At 46.8% G+C, this 20,436-nt stretch overlaps 1 protein-coding gene across 2 annotated transcripts in view; it reads left to right on the top strand.

The window, feature by feature from the left end:
- The first annotated feature begins 3,641 nt into the window (after positions 1–3,641).
- topbp1 (DNA topoisomerase II binding protein 1) overlaps positions 3,642–20,436 on the top strand; it is a 121,321-nt gene continuing 104,526 nt past the window's right edge. The window contains exons 1-3 of one of the 2 annotated variants that reach the window (XM_085989197.1): positions 3,642–3,909; positions 12,585–12,683; positions 12,771–12,905. In XM_085989197.1, coding sequence (XP_085845323.1) covers positions 12,594–12,683; positions 12,771–12,905 — 225 coding nt within the window. In that variant the 5' untranslated portion in view covers positions 3,642–3,909; positions 12,585–12,593. The remainder of the gene's footprint in view (positions 3,910–12,584; positions 12,684–12,770; positions 12,906–20,436) is intronic. The other variant, XM_085989196.1, reaches the window with a different exon arrangement.

Genomic DNA, 20,436 nt, shown 5'->3' with positions numbered 1-20,436 from the left:
ATCAAGTTTGCGGATGATACCACGGTAGTAGGCCAGATCACCAACAACGATGAGTCAGCCTACAGGGAGGAGGTCCAGCATCTCGTGAAGTGGTGCGCCGATAACAACCTGGCCCTTAACATCAAGAAAACCAAAGAAATCATTGTGGACTTCAGGAAGTCTAAAGGCGGAAGTCACACCCCCATCCACATCCATGGGGCTATGGTGGAAAGGGTGGACAGCTTTAAGTTCCTCAGAGTCCACATCACGGAAGACCTCTCCTGGTCCCTCAATACCTCCTCTCTGGTGAAGGCCCAGCAGCGCCTATATTTCCTAAGGAGGCTGAAGGGATGTAACCTGTCACCCCTGATCCTCTCTAACTTTTACCACTGCACAATAGAGAGCATCCTGACGAACTGTATCACAGTATGGTATGGCAGCTGTAGCTACTATGACTGGAAAGCCCTGCAGCGGGTAGTCAAAACTGCCCAACGCATTACCGGCACTGTTGCAGATCTTGCCAAATCCAACAACAAGGCGCAAAAATGTGTCCAGTTCTGGCTGGGCTATGTATAGACTGTCCGTGGACACGATAAGAAGAAGATCACACAGCTAGATATATCTAACAGAAGGTCAGAATTACAAGGCTATCTTATATGACGAAAGTCGATACAACCTTGCAAAGGAGCCTTGGTGATTTGAGCTGCTGAGTGACATTCTACAGATATTCAATAAACCTCTGGTAACAGCTTCACCCCAGCAGTTATTTCTGGAGCTCCGCTGGAATCTATTGTCTCCCTTTCCTTCCTCTCGGCGACATCATCCGTACACATGGGGACAGCATCCACATGTATGTTGATAATACCTAGCTCCACCTCTCCTCCACCTCTCTTGACCCATCCACTGCCTATGTTGTCAGACTGCTTGTCCAACATCCTGTCTTGGATCAACCGCAAATTCCTCCTGTTAACAACAACTTGCATTTATATGGAGCGATTAAAATCAGGGGATGTGCAAGAGACCAGAATTGGAGGAACGCAGAGATCTCGGAAGGGCTGGAGGAGGTTACAGAGATAAGGAGGGGCTAGGCCATGGAGAGATTTGCAAACAAGAATGAGAATTAACCCTGAGTCAGTGTCACTGGTAGATTGAAGGCATTGTCTTCAGCCCCCACCATGAACTCCGTACACTCACCACCAATTCCAACCCCAATGCCACTGTTTCAGACAGAACCAGACTGTTCCCAATCTCAGCATTCTACTTCACCTTAGCTTCCAACCCCACATCCTCTCCATCATAAACACCACCCACTTCCACCTCCGTAATACCACTCACCTCCACTCCTGCCTTAGCCATCAGCCACTGAAACGCTCATCCACACCTTTGTCACCTGCAGACTCAACTATTCCAATGCTTTACTGGTTGACCTCCCATCCTTCAGCACATCCAAAAGTCTGCTGTCTGTATACTATCTCATACCAAATCCCACTCACCATCTCTGTGCTTGTTGGTCTACATTGGCTCCCAGTATCCAACACCTCCAATTTAAAATTCTCGTCTTCATGTTTAAATCCCCTCATGGCCTTGCCCCGCCATCTCTCTGTAACCTCCTCCAGCCCTACAACCAGAACTCCGCGTTCCTCTGATTCTGGCCTCTTGTGCACCCGCCCTTCAGCCACCTAGGCCCCACCCTTTGGATAGTCTGGAATAACCATCTTTGTAATTGTCATCATAGTGTATTTTCTCTCCTCCTCCTTTCCAGTGTTCAAATTGGGTTTTCATGGTTATTTTTCTGGTGCTAGCTCAAGGGGGGCAATGTTCCCATTCATGTGCAGTATTCCCTATTTCAAAGCTGGTGAGCCAGCTGCACGGGAACTGCAGAGTGCTGCATGGCCGTGCAGCTTAAAGGGAACATTGATGGTGGGATTTGAACACACAATCTCTGGGCTCCTAGTCATGTTAGTACCTGTATAACCAAACAGACTCATTAAGTTGTTGTCCTGTAACTAGAGTTGCCAACTCGACTTGGATGTATTTCTGGAGGTTTCATGGACAACCTTGTCGTAGAACTCGCATAATTCTTCCTGCCATGAACCATTACAAATAATCTGGTTTAGTTTCAAGCCTATTGTTTCCAGTGGCAGGAGGGTTGGTAACCAGAGGACACAGATTTAAGGTGATTGGCAAAAGAACCAGAGGTGACATGAGGAAACATTTTTTTTAACACAGCAAGTTGTTGCGATCTGCAATGCGCTGCCTGAAAGGGCGGTGGAAGCAGATTCAATAGTAACATTCAAGAGAATTGAATAAATGCTTGAAGTGAAAAAAACAATAGGGCTATGGGGAAAGAGTAGGGGAGTGGGATTAATTGGATAGATCTTTCAAAGAGCCGGCACAGGCACGATGGGTTGAAAGGCCTCCTTCTGTGCTGTAGCATTCCAGTATTGCCAACTCTCGCGATTTCAGAGTGAAATAAAGCATCACTCCTGATCTCACACCTAAAACTTGGGATATGCCGATTTGCGCACGCACGAAAAAAATACCAGGTTCGGAGGGCAATTGGTTAGTGACAGCCGCAGGCGCTTCTGTCTGGGAGAAAAGTTCAGAGAGGGCTGGGGTGGGGTCGCGAAGGGAAAAAAATAGCAACTCATGATTTCTATACCAAATCTCATGATTGTATTAAAAGTTTGTCTCCTGATTAATGAGACGGTGGGGTTGGCAATACTGTCATTCCAGGATTCCTACTGCTGTAGCGGTTAGTGTAGATCGCCACTAAATAAGAGAGTTTGACTTCGACGAACTATTAACAAGTTATTTATTTACAAGAACAGACTAATTACATCAGGTAAGATGGCAGGTAAGATGGCTGACTGTAGGAGCACGGTGGTGTAGGTCTTGTCCCAGCGGGGACTCCACGAGGAATGAGTTCGCAGTCCTGTGGGGAGCGTGATGACGTCATCACGCTCTGCTGTGTGTTCCCGCGCTTTGGACGTCACGTGATCACGTCACTGCGTTTGCCCGCGCTTGTGGCGTCGCGTGACCGCGTTGTTGCGTCAGCGCGTCTCCCGGTACGGAGGCTGGCCGTTGAGGCCGAGGTCGCGAGGCCGGGCTGTGCCGGTGCTTGCCGCGGGGGCGGAAGATCGCGTCGCTCCCGTCGGCTGGCCGATGCGGCCGAAGTCGCAGTAGGCCGGGCTGTGCCGGCGGCCGTCTTGGAAGACCGAGTCGGGCCGGTGGCCGGCGCGCATGTGTCACGTGATGCATGACGTCAGAGTACAGGAGAGAAGCCTGAGTATAGTAACAGACACATACAGTAAGGTAAGTTAAAGGGAATTATGTATCTCAATGTAAGGGACAACCGGTGGTACCGCCACACTGCACCTTTATTTGGTTGCATTCACAGTGCGGTCAGTAGCCCCGCCCATTGCGGTCAGTAGTCCCGACCTTGCGGTCAGAAGCCACGCCCATTGCGGTCAGTAGTCCCGCCCCTTGCGGTCAGAAGCCCCGCCCATTACGGTCAGTAGCCCCGCCCATTGCGGTCTGTAGTCCCGCCTATTGCTGCCACACGACCACGTGCTTCCAGCCCGGGTTTTTTTTAAAATCAGCCCGCCTTTTCTTCAGGACCCCAAACCATTTCAGTCCACCAACATGCCTGAGGGTCCTCAAATTGATTTATTCTGGAATCATATCGCGCTGTTAGTTATAACCAGTCATTTAAAAAAAAATTAAAATAATAACACGAGACATGTCGGAGAATGTGCAGATCCAGACATGCTTATTGAGGCCGCCCAGGCGGTGTGGCCTGTTTCCGGGGTAACCGGGCCCGGTGCTGCTCCTCCCACCCTCCGCTCCGCTTCGGCCCAGCTTGATGTTGATGCCGGCTTCTGAAGAGCGACTTCCGCGGGCTCAGGCAGCGCCCCCCGTCCGCCGCAGGTGGGAAGGCCGCTTGGCTGCAGCGCTTTGTACACCGGGCTAACATGAACCTTAAAGCGGGGTGGGCTCGGCTCGGCTCGGGCCTCAAGGCTCGGCCAGTGCGGGAGCTGGAGGCCAGGCCGGAGTTGAGTTGAGATGGGATGGGTTGAGTTGAAGAGCCCCCAGTTCTTCTTTTGTAATGTGGGCGATGGAAAATGAGCTTGAGCTAACACAGTTGTAGCCAGCCATCAATGAATATGGAAAGAAAGACTTGCATTTATATAGCGCCTTTCACGACCTCAGGATGTCCCAAAGTGCTTTACAGCCAATTCAAGGGGTATGGGGAGAAAGCAGGGACAGGGTACTGAATTTGGATGATCAGCCATGATCGCATTGAATGGCGGAGCAAGCTCGAGGGGCCGAATGGCCTACTCCTGCTCCTATCTTCTATGTGTCTATTTGAAGTGGAATCACCGTTGTAATGTAGGAAATGCTGCGGCCAATTTTTGCACAGGAAGCTCCCATTAACAGCAACGTGATAATGACCAGATAATCTGTTTTTAGTGATCTTGGTTGAGGGATAATTATTGGCCAGGGCACTGGGGATAACTCCCCAGCTCTTAAAAATAGTGCGTGGGGATCTTTTATATCCACCTGAGAGCGGACGGGGCCTCAGTTTAATGTCTCATCTGAAAGACAGCACCTCTGACAGTGCAGCACTCCCTCAGCACTGTAGTGGAGTGTCAGCCTAGATTTTTGTGCCCAGGTCACTGGAGTGGGACTTGAACCCACAACCTTCTGACTCAGAGGTGAGAGTGCTACCCACTGAGCCACTGATTAATATGTTGATGAATTCAGTTTATTTAGACTCCCATTGGTGTGAGAAGAAATAATATCCAGTCCAGCAGAGGCTTTACTTGTTCCAGTACGTTGTATTCCTTTATATCAGACTCACGCATTGCATCTGCAGTAGTTTGCATTCAATCGCAATTAAATCATAAGGCAGACCACCTCCTTTAAGACACTTTGCAATATTAGGAAGCTAGGAAAGGGTAGGCTATTCAGCCACTGGAGCCTGTTCCAACATTCAGTGCTGATCTACTGTATTGCCAACCTTACCATCTCATAAATCAGGAGACAAGCTCTCAAAATCATGAGATTTTTATGAAATCACGAGTTGCTATTTTTTTCAAACATAAACCAATATACATTGACAGTTGGTCTATAAACCTCGTTAGTGGTTTTATTTAATCTCTACAGGTCACAGCTCTTTGCAAAAACTATTTACTGCATCTGAAAATGTTTTACAAAAAACTTTAAGAAATACTACCTGTTATCACCAAGTTGTTCTGTTTGGGTACTGCTCTTGAGTTTCGGGCGAGTGATTTTTCAGTATCAGGAAATTATTGTATTCTAAGCAAAAATTAAGACTTTGTAATGCTCGTTTTTGCAAAGACTCAGCAAGGCATCTGAAAATGCTAATGACATTGATGTGGGGGTCTGACGGTGATATTTGGGATCAGGCTGCTGTGGGCTCGGTACACGGGTCTGCCCCTGGAGTGATTGCCACAGTCCTGCTCTGCAGCTCACTGTTTGCCCTGTAGGCTGTTTCCCATTCCCATCACGGCACCAGCAGCTGCCTGTGCTGTCTTCAATGAACAAAGTAATACTATGTAAGATGCTCACTCACCTTTGTGTGAAGAAGTGCTGCTTGACATCACTCTTGAACGGCCTAGCTCTAATTTTAAGGTTATACTCCCTTGTTCTGGACTTCCCCCACCAGAGGAAATAGTTTCTCTCCTATCTACCCAATCCAATCCTTTAATCAGAAATTCCTCAATTAGATCACCCCTTAATCTTATACTCAAGGGAGTACAAGCCTAGTCTTCACAACTTGTTCCCATAATTTAAACTTCTAAGCTCCTGTATCATTCTGGTGAATCTGCACTGCACCCTCTCCAAGGCCAGTATATCCTTCCTAAGGTGCGGTGTCCAGACTGAACGCAGTACTCTTAAATTGGGTCTAACCAGAGCTTTGTATGACTGTAACATAACTTCTATCACTTTGTATTCCAGCTCCCTTGAGATAAAGACCAACATTCCATTAGTCTTTTAAATTATTTTTGTGCCTATTTTTTGTACTAGCCTTTCATGATTTCTGTACATGGACCCCTAAATCTCTCTGCTCCTACACAGTTCCCAACTTCTCGCCATTTAGAAAATACTCTGATCTATCTTTCTTGAGTCTAAAGTTGATGATCTCACACTTCCCCACATTGAACTCCATCAGTCACAGTTTTGCTCACTCACTCAATCTATCGATGTCCCTTTGCAACTTTCTGCTCCCATCTACACTACTTACTGTGCCGCCTAGCTTAGTGTTGTCAGCACACTTCGAGCCCTGGGGGATACCACTAGTCACATCGTGCCAATTTGAGTATGTACCCATTATCCCTACTCTGTCTCCTACCTCCTAACCAATACCCTACCCATGTCAATAGGTTGCCTCCAATTCCATGTGCTCTCATTTTTGTTCCTGTCTGGGACCTTATCGAATGCTTTCTGGAAGTCCATATAAATAACATCCATAGACATTCCCTTATCTACCATGTTAGTTACCTCCTCAAAGAATTAAATTGGGTTTGTTAGACATGACTTACCCTTTACAAGTCCATGCTGTCCAACTGCTCAATCAATCTGTCCCTAATAGCAGCATTGTGGCTGTTGGACAGGACCAGATTCTGTGGTTCCTCCTTCCTTGCCTCCATAAAATTCCCCATACCCCGTTGACTGTCAGTCACACACACTGCTTTCTGAACCTGTACATTTTGACATGGTGTGACTGAGTTCTGGAGTAAATTATCCAGTTATTTATCCCCCTCCCTTATGTGTCGGAGTGTCTCTAACTTGCACTGCAGCTCAACGACTCTGAGCCGGAGTGACTAAGGGCAGAGACATTTCCTGAAGATGTGGTCCTTCGGGACAGTCTCGCTGTCCACAATATGTTATGTGGTTGCAAGCACCCCCAAGCAACTAATCCCATTCCCAGCCAATTCATTTTTGGTGCCTCCATAAAACGTGCCGCAGGTTCATGTGACATCTGCCTGAACTTCTCGTCTCATCTGCACCGCGCGAGATCATCAAGCTATTATCGAGTTGAAGACTCAAAGGAGGTCGTGAATCATGTAACCACCTTTCCTGGTCCAATCTCGCCGACAGGCTTCATTCTCTTTTGCCACTGCTGCAGCAGCCAACACTGACTGCTGCCACTTACTGGCAACACCTCCTTCGAAGTAGCCTTTGGCATCTTTAAACGCTAATTGTTTTGCCTTTTAGCACTACCTAACCACTTTAGTAGGCACACGAGTGGCCTCCTTCTGTGCCTCTATGACTCACTGACTCAATCTCAGGCACTTGTATCCCTCAATTTGATCAGCAAAATCATAGAATAGTACAGCACAGAAGGAGGCTATTCGGCCCATCGAGTCTGCGCCTGCTCTTTCGAAGAGCAATCCAGTTAGTCCCACTCCCCCGCTCTCTCCCCATATCCCTGCAATTATTTCTCCTTCAAGTATTTATCCAATTCCCTTTTGAAGGCTACTATTTTTTTATTTTTTTATTCATTGATGGGATGTGGGCGTCGCTGGCTGGCTAGGCCTGCATTCAGTGCCCATCCCTAATTGCCCTTGAGAAGATGGTGGTGAGCTGCCTTCTTGAACCGCTGCAGTCCATATGGTGTAGGTACACCCACAATGCTGTTAGGAAGGGAGTTCCAGGATTTTGGCCCAGCGACAGTGAAGGAACGGTGATACAGGTCCAAGTCAGGATGGTGTGTGGCTTGGAGGGCAACTTGTAGGTGGTGATGTTCCCATGCATCTGCTGCCCTTGTCCTTCTAAGTGGTAGAGGTCGCGGGTTTGGAAGGTGCTGTTGAAGGAGCTTTGGCTAGTTGCTGCAGTGCATCTTGTAGACGGTACACACTGCAGCCACAGTGCGCCGGTGGTGGAGGGAGTGAATGTTGAAGGTGGTGGATGGAGTGCCAATCAAGCGGGCTGCTTTATCCTGAATGGTGTCGAGCTTCTTGAGTGTTGTTGGAGCTGCACTCATCCAGGCAAGTGGAGAGTATTCCATCACACTCCTGACTTGTGCCTTGTAGATGGTGGAAAGGCTTTGGGGAGTCAGGAGGTGAGACACTCGCCGCAGAATTCCCAGCCTCTGGCTTGCTCTTGTAGCCACAGTATTTATATGGCTGGTCCAGTTCAGTTTCTGATCAATGGTAACCCCCAGGATGTTGATAGTGGGGGATTCAGCGATGGTAATGCCATTGAATGTCAAGGGGAGATGGTTAGAGTCTCGCTTGTTGGAGATGGGCATTGCCTGGCACTTGTGTGGTGCGAATGTTACTTGCCACTTGTCAGCCCAAGTCTGAATGTTGTCCAGGTCTTGCTGCATATGGACACGGACTGCGTCAGTATCTGACGAGTCTCGAATGGTGCTGAACAGTGTGCAATCATCAGCGAACATCCCCACTTCTGACCTTATGATGGAGGGAAGGTCATTGATGAAACAGCTGAAGATGGTTGGGCCTAGGACACTGCCCTGAGGAACTCCTGCAGTGATGTCATGTGATTGAGATGAATGACCTCCAACAACCACAGCCAACTTCCTTTGTGCTAGGTATGATTCCAACCAATGGAGAGTTTTCCCCTTGATTCCCATTGACTTCAGTTTTGGTAGGGCTCCTTGATGCCACACTCGATCAAATGCTGCCTTGATGTCAAGGGCAGTCACTCTCACCTCACCTCTTGAGTTCAGCTCTTTTGTCCATGTTTGGACCAAGGCTGTAATGAGGTCAGGAGCTGAGTGGCCCTGGCGGAACCCAAACTGGGCGTCAGTTAGCAGGTTATTGCTGAGTAAGTGCCGCTTGATAGCACTGTCGACGACACCTTCCATCACTTTGCTGATGATTGAGAGTAGACTGATGGGACGGTAATTGGCCGGGTCGGATTTGTCCTGCTTTTTATAGACAGGACATACTTGGGCAATTTTCCACATTGCCGGGTAGATGCCGGTGTTGTAGCTGTACTGGAACAGCTTGGCTAGGGGCGCAGCTAGTTCTGGAGCACAAGTCTTCAGTACTATTGCCGGAATGTTGTCAGGGCCCATAGCCTTTGCAGTATCCAGTGTCTTCAGCCGTTTCTTGACATCATGTGGAGTGAATTGAATGGGCTGAAGACTGGCATCTGTGATGCTGGGGACCTCGGGAGGAGGCCGAGATGGATCATCCACTCGGCACTTCTGGCTGAAGATAGTTGCAAATGCTTCAGCCTTGTCTTTTGCACTCGCGTGCTGGGCTCCACCATCATTGAGGATGGGGATATTTTTGGAGCCTCCTCCTCCTGTTAACTGTTTAATTGTCCACCACCACTCACGACTGGATGTGGCAGGACTGCAGAGCTTTGATTTGATCCGATGGTTGTGAGATCGCTTAGCTCTGTCTATCGCATGTTGCTTCCGTTGTTTGGCATGCAAGTAGTCCTGTGTTGTAGCCTCACCAGGTTGACACCTCATTTTTCGGTATGCCTGGTGCTGTTCCCTGCATGCTCTCCTGCACTCTTCGTTAAACCAGGGTTGATCTCCCGGCTTGATGGTAATGATAGAGTGAGGGATATGCCAGGCCATGAGGTTACAGATTGTGGTTGAATACAATTCTGCTGCTGCTGATGGCCCACAGCGCCTCATGGATGCCCAGTTTTGAGTTGCCAGATCTGTTCGAAATCTGTCCCATTTAGCATGGTGGTAGTGCCACACAACACGGTGGAGGGTATCCTCAACATGAAGACGGGACTTCGTCTCCACCACCGTATCAGGCAGTGCCTTCCAAATCCGAACCACTCGTTGTGTAAAAGATGTTTTTCCTCCTGTCGCCTCTGGTTCTTTTGCCAATCACCTTAAATCTGTGGTCCCTGGTTATCGATCCTTCAGCCATTGGAAACAGTTTCTCTTTATTTACTCTATCTAAACCGTTCGCCAAAGATTGATGGAATAATTGTTTCTATAAAGAAACTCGTAAAGCCTAACTAAACTACAGACCTCTGACTGCAGTGTGTGAAGATCTCCAGATAAACTTGTTGGAAGACCTGAGGTGCTTTCTTCCTCCACTGCATTGCCTACTTGTGACTGAAGGATTCATCCTTCCCCAATTCCTTGAAGTCTGAATCAGTGTGATATGTAGATACAATGGTGACTGATTGCCTTCCTTTGTACTATTGACTACTACTGATTGGTCTCAATTTTCAGTGTGCCGTGAGGCGGGCTTTTAGGCGTGCGGGGGGCTAAAATCCCGAATTTGGGGGTCCCGACACCATCCCGCCCAAAACCCGCCTCCACGTAAGTTTCACAGGAGGCGGGTACCCGCCCTGCACTGGGACCCGCCGACCCGAGGCGGGAAGGGATTAGTGCCAATTAACTGCCTGTTAACAGGTAGTTTTTAGCCTAATCCCTATTTTGAGGGGTGCCGTGTGGGGTTCCCGACGGCTCCAAACCACGCCAGGTTAGAGCAGGCGGGCCGTCGGGTTGAAGGACTTGGAGGGGTCGCAATGTCGGTGTTCAGGTGAGTGATGGGTGCATGAGTGCAAAGGTAAGTGTGTGGTGTGTCTAAAGTGTGTAAAGAAGTTTAAATTACCTGTACTTACCTTTACAGCCTTTCTTCCTCTAGGTTTCGGGAGTCCATCATTCAGCCGGCACTGAAAGCAAAATGGCTGCGAACTGTCAAAAGTGACAGCCTTCAGCTTTCAGTGCCGGAGAGATTTCTAACTGAGTGCGTAGAAGGACTCAGGTTAGAAGTAAGACTGTCAGTGTTTGACAGCTTCAAACAGCTGTGAAACACTGATATTTCATCTGTCAACACGTCTTGACAGATGAAATTTCAGTCTGTGACATCACCTGTTGCCGGGTGGCCTTTAATTGGCCTGCTGAGCCCGCTGGGCGGGCTCAACAAGGTCAATCAAGGGAAAATCGCGTGGATTGGCCGGACGTCGATGTAGGCGGGACTAAAACCCGAAAGTTGTAGTCCTGCCTCCTTCCCGACTGCTGAATGAAAATCGACCCCATTGTGTCTGTTCTGTTTAGGTCCTTTAGTCAATTATAGCAGAGAGATGAATGAGTGATTTTGTTTTTGGTAAAGTATTCTGCACTGTTTATAGACAAAGCTTTTATAGGCAGTGCCTTTACATAGATAGGTATATATGCTTGATGAAATTCAGTTGGGAGGCAGTACCATACAAAGTGGCTACACCAAGGTCTGGAATTTGCAGTGGGTAATAACAGCGAATGAACAGCGTTCGCTGTTATTACCCCTTTGAAGCTGCATCTAAATGCGGAAATCCCGACGTTGCGGTTAGTCATTCACGGCTCCAACACTGGCTACAAATGCAGGGTATTTAAGCAAGACAGCTGTATTCAGAAGGGTGCGTCACACACACCTTTTTATACTGGGTCTTATAAAGGCTACTTATTAAGTGGTTTTAGTGTCATAAGCTAATTGGTAACACAGCAATAGACTAAACCCTGCCACTTCAGTAGAAGGATAAACCAAAATCTGATGTACAGCATGTTTCTTTAAAGCTGTAAAAATTGCATGCCAGACATTTTAGGAACAAGTAAAAGATTGTTCGGCTGCACACACCTGATTCTTTTTGTTATGTAAGTTGCATCTGCATGAATAGTTTTATGTTCTGTAAATACAAGGGAATAAGTTAAACAGAAAATGTTGGAACTACTCAGCAGGTCAGGCAGCATCTGTGGAGTGAAGTGGGTAGGGATAACGTTTCACAGATGCTCCTTGACCTGAATGTCTCCAGCATTTTTCAGATTTCCAGCAGCTGCAGTATTTAGTTTTTTTATTTTAATGAGCAACACAGGTCTGGTTTACTGGAGTGTTGCCAAAGTGCCAAATATTAAGACTTGTGTCCCATTTACACTGGCAGTCTTAGGCAGAGTGTTCTAAATTTCCTGCACAATCTGGTCTGAAATTTCTGGTCTGAAAGCCATTTGCCAGGCTTTGCATCAAGAAGCTGCGATGGAATCTAGCAGTTCTGCAATCATTGATTGCCGGACAGAATTTGCTTCACACAGAACTAGAGGAAAATACAGGAAACTTTTGATTTACCGGCACCTAAATAACCGGAAATCTCGGTTAACCGGCAAAATTCAGGAGTAGGTTCAGGTAAGTTTTACTTCATATTGTACTTGCCTTCCTCGATCTGTTGCTGTGCAAGGGTGTGGCTGCAGCTGTTGCTAAGCTACAGAGACGCTTGGAACTTGTGGCCATTGTTCTGCACTTGTTGCTCAGCAACAGGGTTTGTTGCTTTATACGGAGCTGTCAGCTCTCCGTATCTTTTACTATAGCTTTCGGTTATCCGGAATTTTTGATGAACCGGCACCACGTCGGTCCCGTCGGTGCCAGATAAAAAAAAGTTTCCTGTACTGGCTTGCAAGCAGGACATAATGCCGGAGATTTCATGGGTCCTTCTACAGCCACTCTGAATTCCCATGTTTATGCTTTCATATCCTGCAATGATATCCAAAGGACAAATCTCTCTCCAAATTGCATGGCAGATTCCAAAAATGCTTTCTGTCCCAGTAATTGAGAGACTTTTAAGTATATTTGACATGTTCTTTTTGTCTCCAAATTTAGATTGTGAAAATGCCGAACTCTGCAAACCCGGAGCCTTTTCTTGTAAAATTTATAAAAACAAAAGGGAAAGATTCTGAACATTTCACAAGAGCTTATGAGGTTGGTTTAAAAAAAAACATTTGAACCTTTCTTACTTTTAACTTAATTAATTTCAAACAAACTTGAATCTTTTTTTCTGATTTGCAGGCTATTAAAGAATTTAAATCAGAGGAATTCCTGCAGACCGTACATGAAGATGAAGCATGTAGTTTAAAAGTAAAAGACAACTCACTTTATATCTGTGACCCCTTTGAGGGAGATGCTTACAGTCATCTGAAAAAGGTGCTTGTTTTTGTGTTTTACTCTTGCGGAATGGAGTGTTGTTTTGACTTTGTTTTAATTTTTTTTTTCCTTTTCTCTCAATCCTAATATTCCCACTGTAGTTGGGACATCTGTTATGATGCTTCTCTTATGATTGCACAGTCCTGGGTGCCTCAAGGTTCCATCCTTGACTCCCTCCTGTTCTTCATACAGGAAACTTTGTGATATCCGGCACCGACGGGACCGGCGTGTTGCCGATCTATCAAAACTGCCGGACATACAAAGTTAATGTTGAAGCATACGGAGGTTTTCATCTCCGTATCTGACAACAAACACTGGCTTAGCAACAGCTTCTAAAGAGTCAGCTGCAGCTGCAAGCGTCTCTAGCTGAAGCTGTTGCTATAGCTACAGACCTTGCAGTGCCTGACTGGGGAAAAAAAAAAGAACGAGAACTAAAAAAACTTATAGAAAACGGCTCCTGATTTTTGCCGTTAGATCGAGTATTCCGGACATACAACCTCCGGATAAACCAAAGTTTCCTGTAGCTTTGCTTTTTGGTGACGAATATAAGCGTTGGGTCAGGTTCTATATGTATGCTGATGACTTTGAGCTTTACCTCGCGACCACCGCCCTTGATTCCACAACCGTTACTGTGCTGTTCGATTACATGTCCCACGTGAAAGTGGATGCTCCAGAACTACTTCAGCTTAACATACAGAAGCTACTGTATTTTACTAAAGTCAGTAAATCTACCCCTTCACCCCTCCCCCAGTTCCATACCTCCAGCCACTCGCAGGCTTACCATGATGCACAATTTTGGTGACCCATTTGACTCCGACCAGAACTTGAAACCTCAATCTATCCATCACTAAAACTGCTATTTCCATCTCTAACATTGCCTGCCTTCCTCTCAATCTCACCAACAACAACATCCATACCTTCATTGTCACCAGGCTCAAAATGTCCTTGTTGGCCTCCAAAGTTTACCCTACACAAATTCTAAGTTGTGCAACCGCCCCTCCCCCGTTTACACCCTACCCACCCCCCCTATCCTAAAACCAAGTCCCATTTACCTATCATCTTTGTTGGCCTCTACTCGTTCACCAAATCAACCCCAAAGGATCAATTTCAAAATTATTGTCTAATTTACAAATTCCTCCATTACTTTTTCCCATCCTAATACTGCAACCTTCTCCAGTCATCCGTCCTTCAGCCTCTGGCCTATTGTGCATTTCACCACTGTCGGTGATTGGATTTTCAGCTATAATAGCCCTGCATTCGCATTCTCTTCTTCAGCTCCTCCACCTTGCTACGTCTGTGCCCACCTTCAAATGTTTCCTCAAACCATATCTCCTTGGCCGTATGTTTGATCACTTCTCTCAACTCTAATTTCTGTTTGGTGTCTGACCCCACCCCCCCCCCCCCCCCCCCCCCAAACTTTGTGAAGAGCCTTTGGCTGTTTTGCTGTGTTAAATGTGCTCTGTTCAAATGGAAGTGATGGTTGTAGTTGTCATACCCTACAGTATCACTTTAAACACTTTGGGCAGGATTTTCATTGGGCCGTGGAGGCAGGATTGGAGGCGTGTGGGGGGTTAAAATCTCGAAATCAGGGGGCACGAACCCATCCCGCCCCCCAACCCGCTTCCATGCCAATTTCAAAGGAGGTGGGTACCCGACCTGCACTGGGACCCGCCTCCCTGAGGCGGGAAGGGGATTAGTGCCAGTTAACTGCCTGTTAACAGATAGTTAACAGGCAGTTTTTAGCCTAATCCCTATTTTTATCCCTGAAGTGTGGGATTCCCGACGGTTCCAAACCACGCCAAGTTAGCGAGGCGGACCGTCGGGCTGAAGGGCTTGGAGGGTTCGAGATGTCCGGTGTTCAGGTGAGTGATGGCTGCATGAGTGCAGAGGTAAGTGTGTGTGAAGTGTTTAAAGAAGTTTTACTTACCTTTACAGCCTTCCTTCCTTCCTTCAGGTCTCGGGAGTCCCTCATCTCACCGGCACAGAAAGCAGAATGGCCGCGAGCTGTCAAAAGTTGCAGCATTCAGCTTTCTGTTCTGGAGAGATCTCTAAATCATTCTGAGAGGAAGGAATTAACTTGGAGTACAGATCGTCAGTGTTTGACAGCTTCAAACAGCTGTCAAACGCTGATATTTCATCTGTCAAAAGGTCTTGACAGATGAAATATCAATCTGTGATGTCACCTGTTGCCGGGTGGCCCTTAATTGGCCTGCTGAGCCCGCTGGGCGGGCTCAACAAGGTCAATCAAGTCAAAATCGCGTGGGTTGGCTACAACTCGATGGAGGCGGGACTACAACCTCCTCAATGAAAATCCAGCCCTTTGTCTAACACAGAAACTAGGAGCAGGAGTAGGCCATTCGGCCCTTCGAGCCTGCTCCGCCATTCAACGAGATCATGGCTGATCATCCAAACCCTAGCACCCGGTCCCTACACCGACAGCCATCCCACCCAAGCCCTAACCCCGTAACCCCACGTATTTAATCCCCCTAACACTAAGGGCCAATTTTTATCATGGCCAATCAACCTAACCCGCACATCTTTGGACTGTGGGAGGAAACCGGAGCACCCGGAGGAAACCCACGCAAACACGGGGAGCATGTGCAAACTCCACACAGACAGTCACCCGAGGCCGGATTTGAACCCGGGTCCCTGGCGCTGTGAGGCAACAGTGCTAACCACTATGCCACCGTGCTGCTAGGAAGAATCCATCATGAGAATGGAGAAGGAAAATAGTTATGTCTATCAGAAAACATTTTCCTTGATGTAATTAATATTTGATTTTTAGCAGAATTTGATTTTTTTCTTTCATTATGAAAGGGACTCCTTTTTCTAGGTATACTATACCAGACAAGCGGTGGCAGGAAGCTAGCGGGAAGGACCAGCGGTGGTATGAAGCTGCACTGGGAGATGATAATCCAGTAATAGTTTATCTCCATGGGAATGGAGGCAGTAGGTGATGCCATTTTAAAAATGCACAAATGATTACTTAATAATTAGAGTATCACCAGAATCTGTATTAGACTGATACCTGGGGTGGCAGGAATGACGTATGAGGAGAGGTTGGGTCGATTAGGCTTATATTCGCTGGAGTTTAGAAGAATGAGAGGGGATCTCATTGAAACTTATAAAATTCTAAGGACTGGACAGACTAGATGCAGAAAGGATGTTCCCGATGGCGGGGGGAGTCCAGAACCAGGGGTTATAGTCTAAGGATAAGGGATAAGCCATTTAGGACAGAGATGAGGAGGAATTTCTTCACCCAGAGAGTGGTGAACCTGTGGAATTCTCTACCACAGAAGGCAGTTGAGGCCAATTCATTAAATATATTCAAGAAGGAGTTGGATATATTTTTTAAGGCTAAGGAGAGAGCAGGGACAGGGTACTGAATTTGGATGATCAGCCATGATCTCATTAAATGGCGGGGCAGGCTCGAGGGGCCGAATGGCCTACTCCTGCTCCTATCATCTATGTTTCTATGTATCACATTAACTAGTGTTTAGCAGACTCTCATATTGGTGTTTTCAGTTATATTTCTGTGTAGTACTTAAACATTTTGTTAATTATATTTAGAGCTGAAGGATGCAGAGTTGAATTAGTAAAGGTAATGAATACTTTGCTTTCATCAGTGCATATTTTCTTAGGCTCTGTACCAACTCTTTTTTTAAAAAAAAAACAACTTTGTCGCCTCTTTTCCCCATCCAATGCATATTTATAACCTTTATAGTTGTCTCATTTAAAGTTAAATAAATATAGCTATAAATAACTATATAAATAAATATAAATAGCTATATAAATAAATATCAGTATTTTGTAGATGTGTTCATCTTACATAAAATGTTGAGATATTTATCAAGAATATTTAACAAGAATTTGTTTAACCTAAACAAGCCACAACATCTGGCTCACTCCCTTCCCCCTGTAGCTGGAGTCACTGCGGAGCATCAGGGAGGCTGAGAGTTTCCTGGATCGTACGTTCCAGGAGGTGGCCACCCCACAGGCAGAGTGTGTTCAGGACAGTAAATGGGTGGCCCATTAGGAAGAGGCAGGAAGTGCAGGAGTCTTCGGGGTGTGTGTCACTCTCAAGCCGGTACACAGCATTGGAGACTGCTGGGAGTGAGGACATCTTGAAGGAGACCATGGTACCAATGGGCAAGGGACAGCACAGGGGGGGAACAGCAAGGTGTAGAAATGCAGTCGTTATAGGAGATTCCATAGTTAGGGGGACAGACAGGCGTTTCTATAACCGGCACTGTGAGTCCCGCATGGTGTGTTGCCGCCCTGGTGCCAGGGTAAAGGACATCACGGAGAGGGTGCAGAATATTCTGCAGGGGGGAGGGAGTGAGCCAGAAGCTGTGGTACACGTCAGTACCAACGACAGAGAGAGGGCGGGTATTGAGGTCCTACAGTCAGACTTTCAGGAGCTAGGGAGGAAGTTAAAAGGTAGGACCTCAAAGGTAGTAATCTCTGGATTACTCCCAGTGCCACGCGCCAGCGAGAGTGGAAACAGGAAGGTAGGGAGGATCAATGCGTGGCTTGAGGCATGGTGCAGGAGGGAAGGCTTCAGATTCTTGGGGCATTGGGACCAGTTCTGGGGCAGGAGGCACCTATTCAAAAGGGGACGGGTTGCACCTCAACAGGACTGGGACCAATGTCCTCGCGGGGAGGTTCACTGGTGTGGTTGGGGAGGGTTTAAACTAAATTGGCAGGGGGGTGGGCACCAGCATTCAGAAGTAGAAAAGGGGAATAAGGTGCATAAAGGAGGGAGAGTGTTGGATAGTACTAGAGAAGGAAGTAGTACCATACGAGGTAGGAGCAGACTAAGAGGAATACAAAGACAGGCTTGGAATGCATGTATGTAAACGCACAAAGTGTAGTGAATAAGGTTGGTGAGCTACAAGCACAATTAGCTGTGTGGAAATATGATATAGTGGCAATAACGGAAACGTGGCTTAAAAATGGTGAGGACTGGGTGCTTAATATTCACGGATACAAGGTGTTCAGAAAAGATAGGGAAGGAAAAAAGGGAGGTGGGGTGGCAGTACTGAATAGGGAAGACATTGTAGTGTTGGAAAGAGAGGATGTCCTGGAGGGGGCAAGGACAGAATCCATTTGGTTAGAGTTGAGAAGCAAAAAGGGTATGATCACGCTATTGGGGGTATTCTATAGGCCTCCAAATAGTGAGAGGGAGGTAGAGGAGCGAATCTGCAGGGAAATCACCGAGATGTGCAAGAACTATAGAGTGGTGATATTGGAGGATTTTAATTACTCAAATATCGATTGGGATAATGTTAGAGTGAAGGGGGAAGAATTTCTGAAATGTGTTCAGGAGAACTTCCTTGACCAGTATGTTCTTGGCCCAGCTAGGAAGGAGGCATTGCTGGATCTGGTGTTGGGGAATGCGGTGGACCAAGTGTCTATGGGAGAACACTTTGGTAAGAGTGATCATCATATCATAAGGTTTAGATTAGTAATGGAGAAGAGCAAGGAACAATCTAAATAGAACTTCTAAATTGGAAGAGGGCTAACTTCAATGGGATGAGAGGGGACCTAGCCAGTGTAAAATGGAACCAAAGATTGACAGGAAAAACTGTAACAGAACAATGGGTGATCTTTAAGGAGGAGATGTTTCAGGCACATTCCAACAAGAAGGAAAGGTAGGGGAACTAAAGCCAGGGCTCCTTGGATGACGAGGGAGATTGAGAAGATGATGAAACAAAAAAGAGGGTGTTTGATGCATGTCAAGTGAATTCTTCAAGTGAGAACCAGGCCAAATACAATAAGTTGAGAGAGGAAGTGAAGAGGAAAATAAGACTGGCAAAGAGAGAATATGAGAATAGAATGGCAGTTAACATAAAAGGGAACCCAAAAATCTTCTACCAGCATGTAAATAGTAAGAGGTGGGGTGGGGCCTATTGGGTACAAAGAAGGTGATGTATGCTTAGAGGAGCAGGGCAAGGCTAGAATACTTAATGAGTACTTTGTATCGGTGTTTACTAAGGAAGAGGATGCTGACAAAATATCAATAGTAGGGGAAATGGTAGATGTAATGGATGGGGTGAAAATTGATGGGCAGGATGTACTGGAAAGGCTGGATATGCTTAGATTGGATAAGTCACCTGGTCCGGGTGGTTTGCATCCCATGTTGCTAAGGGATGTGGGGGTGGAGATAGCGGAAAGGCTTGCCATAATCTTCCAATTTTCCCCAGATATGGGGGAGGTGCCAGAGGATTGGAAAGTGGCAAATGTGACACCCTTGTTCAAGAAAGGGTGCAAGGACAATCCTAGTACAGTAACTACAGGCTGGTCAGTTTAACATCAGTGGTGGGTAAGGTTTTAGCTGATGGTACAAGGACTAGGGGACACAGATTTACGGTTTTGAGCAAGAGATATAGGGGGAACGTGAGGAAGAACTTTTTTACGCAGCGAGTGGTGAGGATCTGGAACTCGCTGCCGACGAGGGTGGTGGAAGCGGAAACGATCAATGATTGCAAAAGGAAATTGGACAGGCACTTGAGGGAAATAAACGTGCAGGGCTACGGGGATAGAGCGGGGGAATGGGACTGACTGGATTGCTCTACGGAGAGCCGGCACGACTCGATGGGCCGAATGTCCTCCTTCTGTGCCTCTGACTCTATGACTAATAGCTGCAATGCTAGAAAGAGAGACTCTTGATACTTCAGGTAACTTACAACTGTACTTTCAAACTCTCAATTGCCTAGCCTTTGGCCTTTCATTCTTCACAACTCCTCAATTACCCCCATCTTTGATGCCCTGGTCCCCATTAAAACCTGTACTCTATCCCATTCTGGTTGTTCCCCCAGTAGAGTTCCCATCTTTGCTCCTTCAAATCCAAGGTGTGCAGACTTGAGCGTATCTGGCGCATAACTGGCTTAGCCATCCATCACCAGATCTGGCTGGATCACATCAAGCACTATCAGGCCTCATTCTCCTCTACCAAACCTGCCCACTACTTTAGGATCATCTTGGAGAGTAAAGATAACCCCTGGCTTCTTTTGTGCGCCATCAACCATCTTCTTAAACCCTTCACCTCTGCTTCCTCCACCCATACTTCCAACAAGTGCAAGGAGCTCATGGACTTTATTGTCATGAAGATTGAGACCATCTGCTCAGCTGCTTCTCCTTCCTTCCCCTTGCCCAACTAACAAAACCTCCTCCCAGGCTCCTTCTGGCCCTGGCCCTTGTAATATTCGTGCTAATGCCTTGTCTTATTCATCAATAGGTTCGAGAGCCTAGTGTCAGCAACTTTATTAAAAAGTACAAGATTAGCAGATTTTCTGTCCTCTACCATATCTTATATTGATACATCAAGTCTTGCTCGCCCATCAAACCTGTGCTCGCTAGTTCCTGATCCTCCAGTGCCTCTGATTTCCAATTTTCACCCTCATGCTACAATCCCTTCATGGCTTCATCCCTTCCCATTTCTACTTTCTACCTTCTTCCAGCGATACAATTTCTCCAGAACTCCCTGTTCCTTCGACTCTGGGCTCTTGAGTATTACTTCTTTCCTTCA

Source organism: Somniosus microcephalus, chromosome 5 (genome assembly GCF_052327205.1).
Source record: "Somniosus microcephalus isolate GS21.2 chromosome 5, FLI_Smic_1.0, whole genome shotgun sequence".
Taxonomy (NCBI): domain Eukaryota; kingdom Metazoa; phylum Chordata; class Chondrichthyes; order Squaliformes; family Somniosidae; genus Somniosus; species Somniosus microcephalus.
Note: the sequence above shows the minus strand (reverse complement) of the source record. Positions and strands in the feature narration are given on the sequence as shown.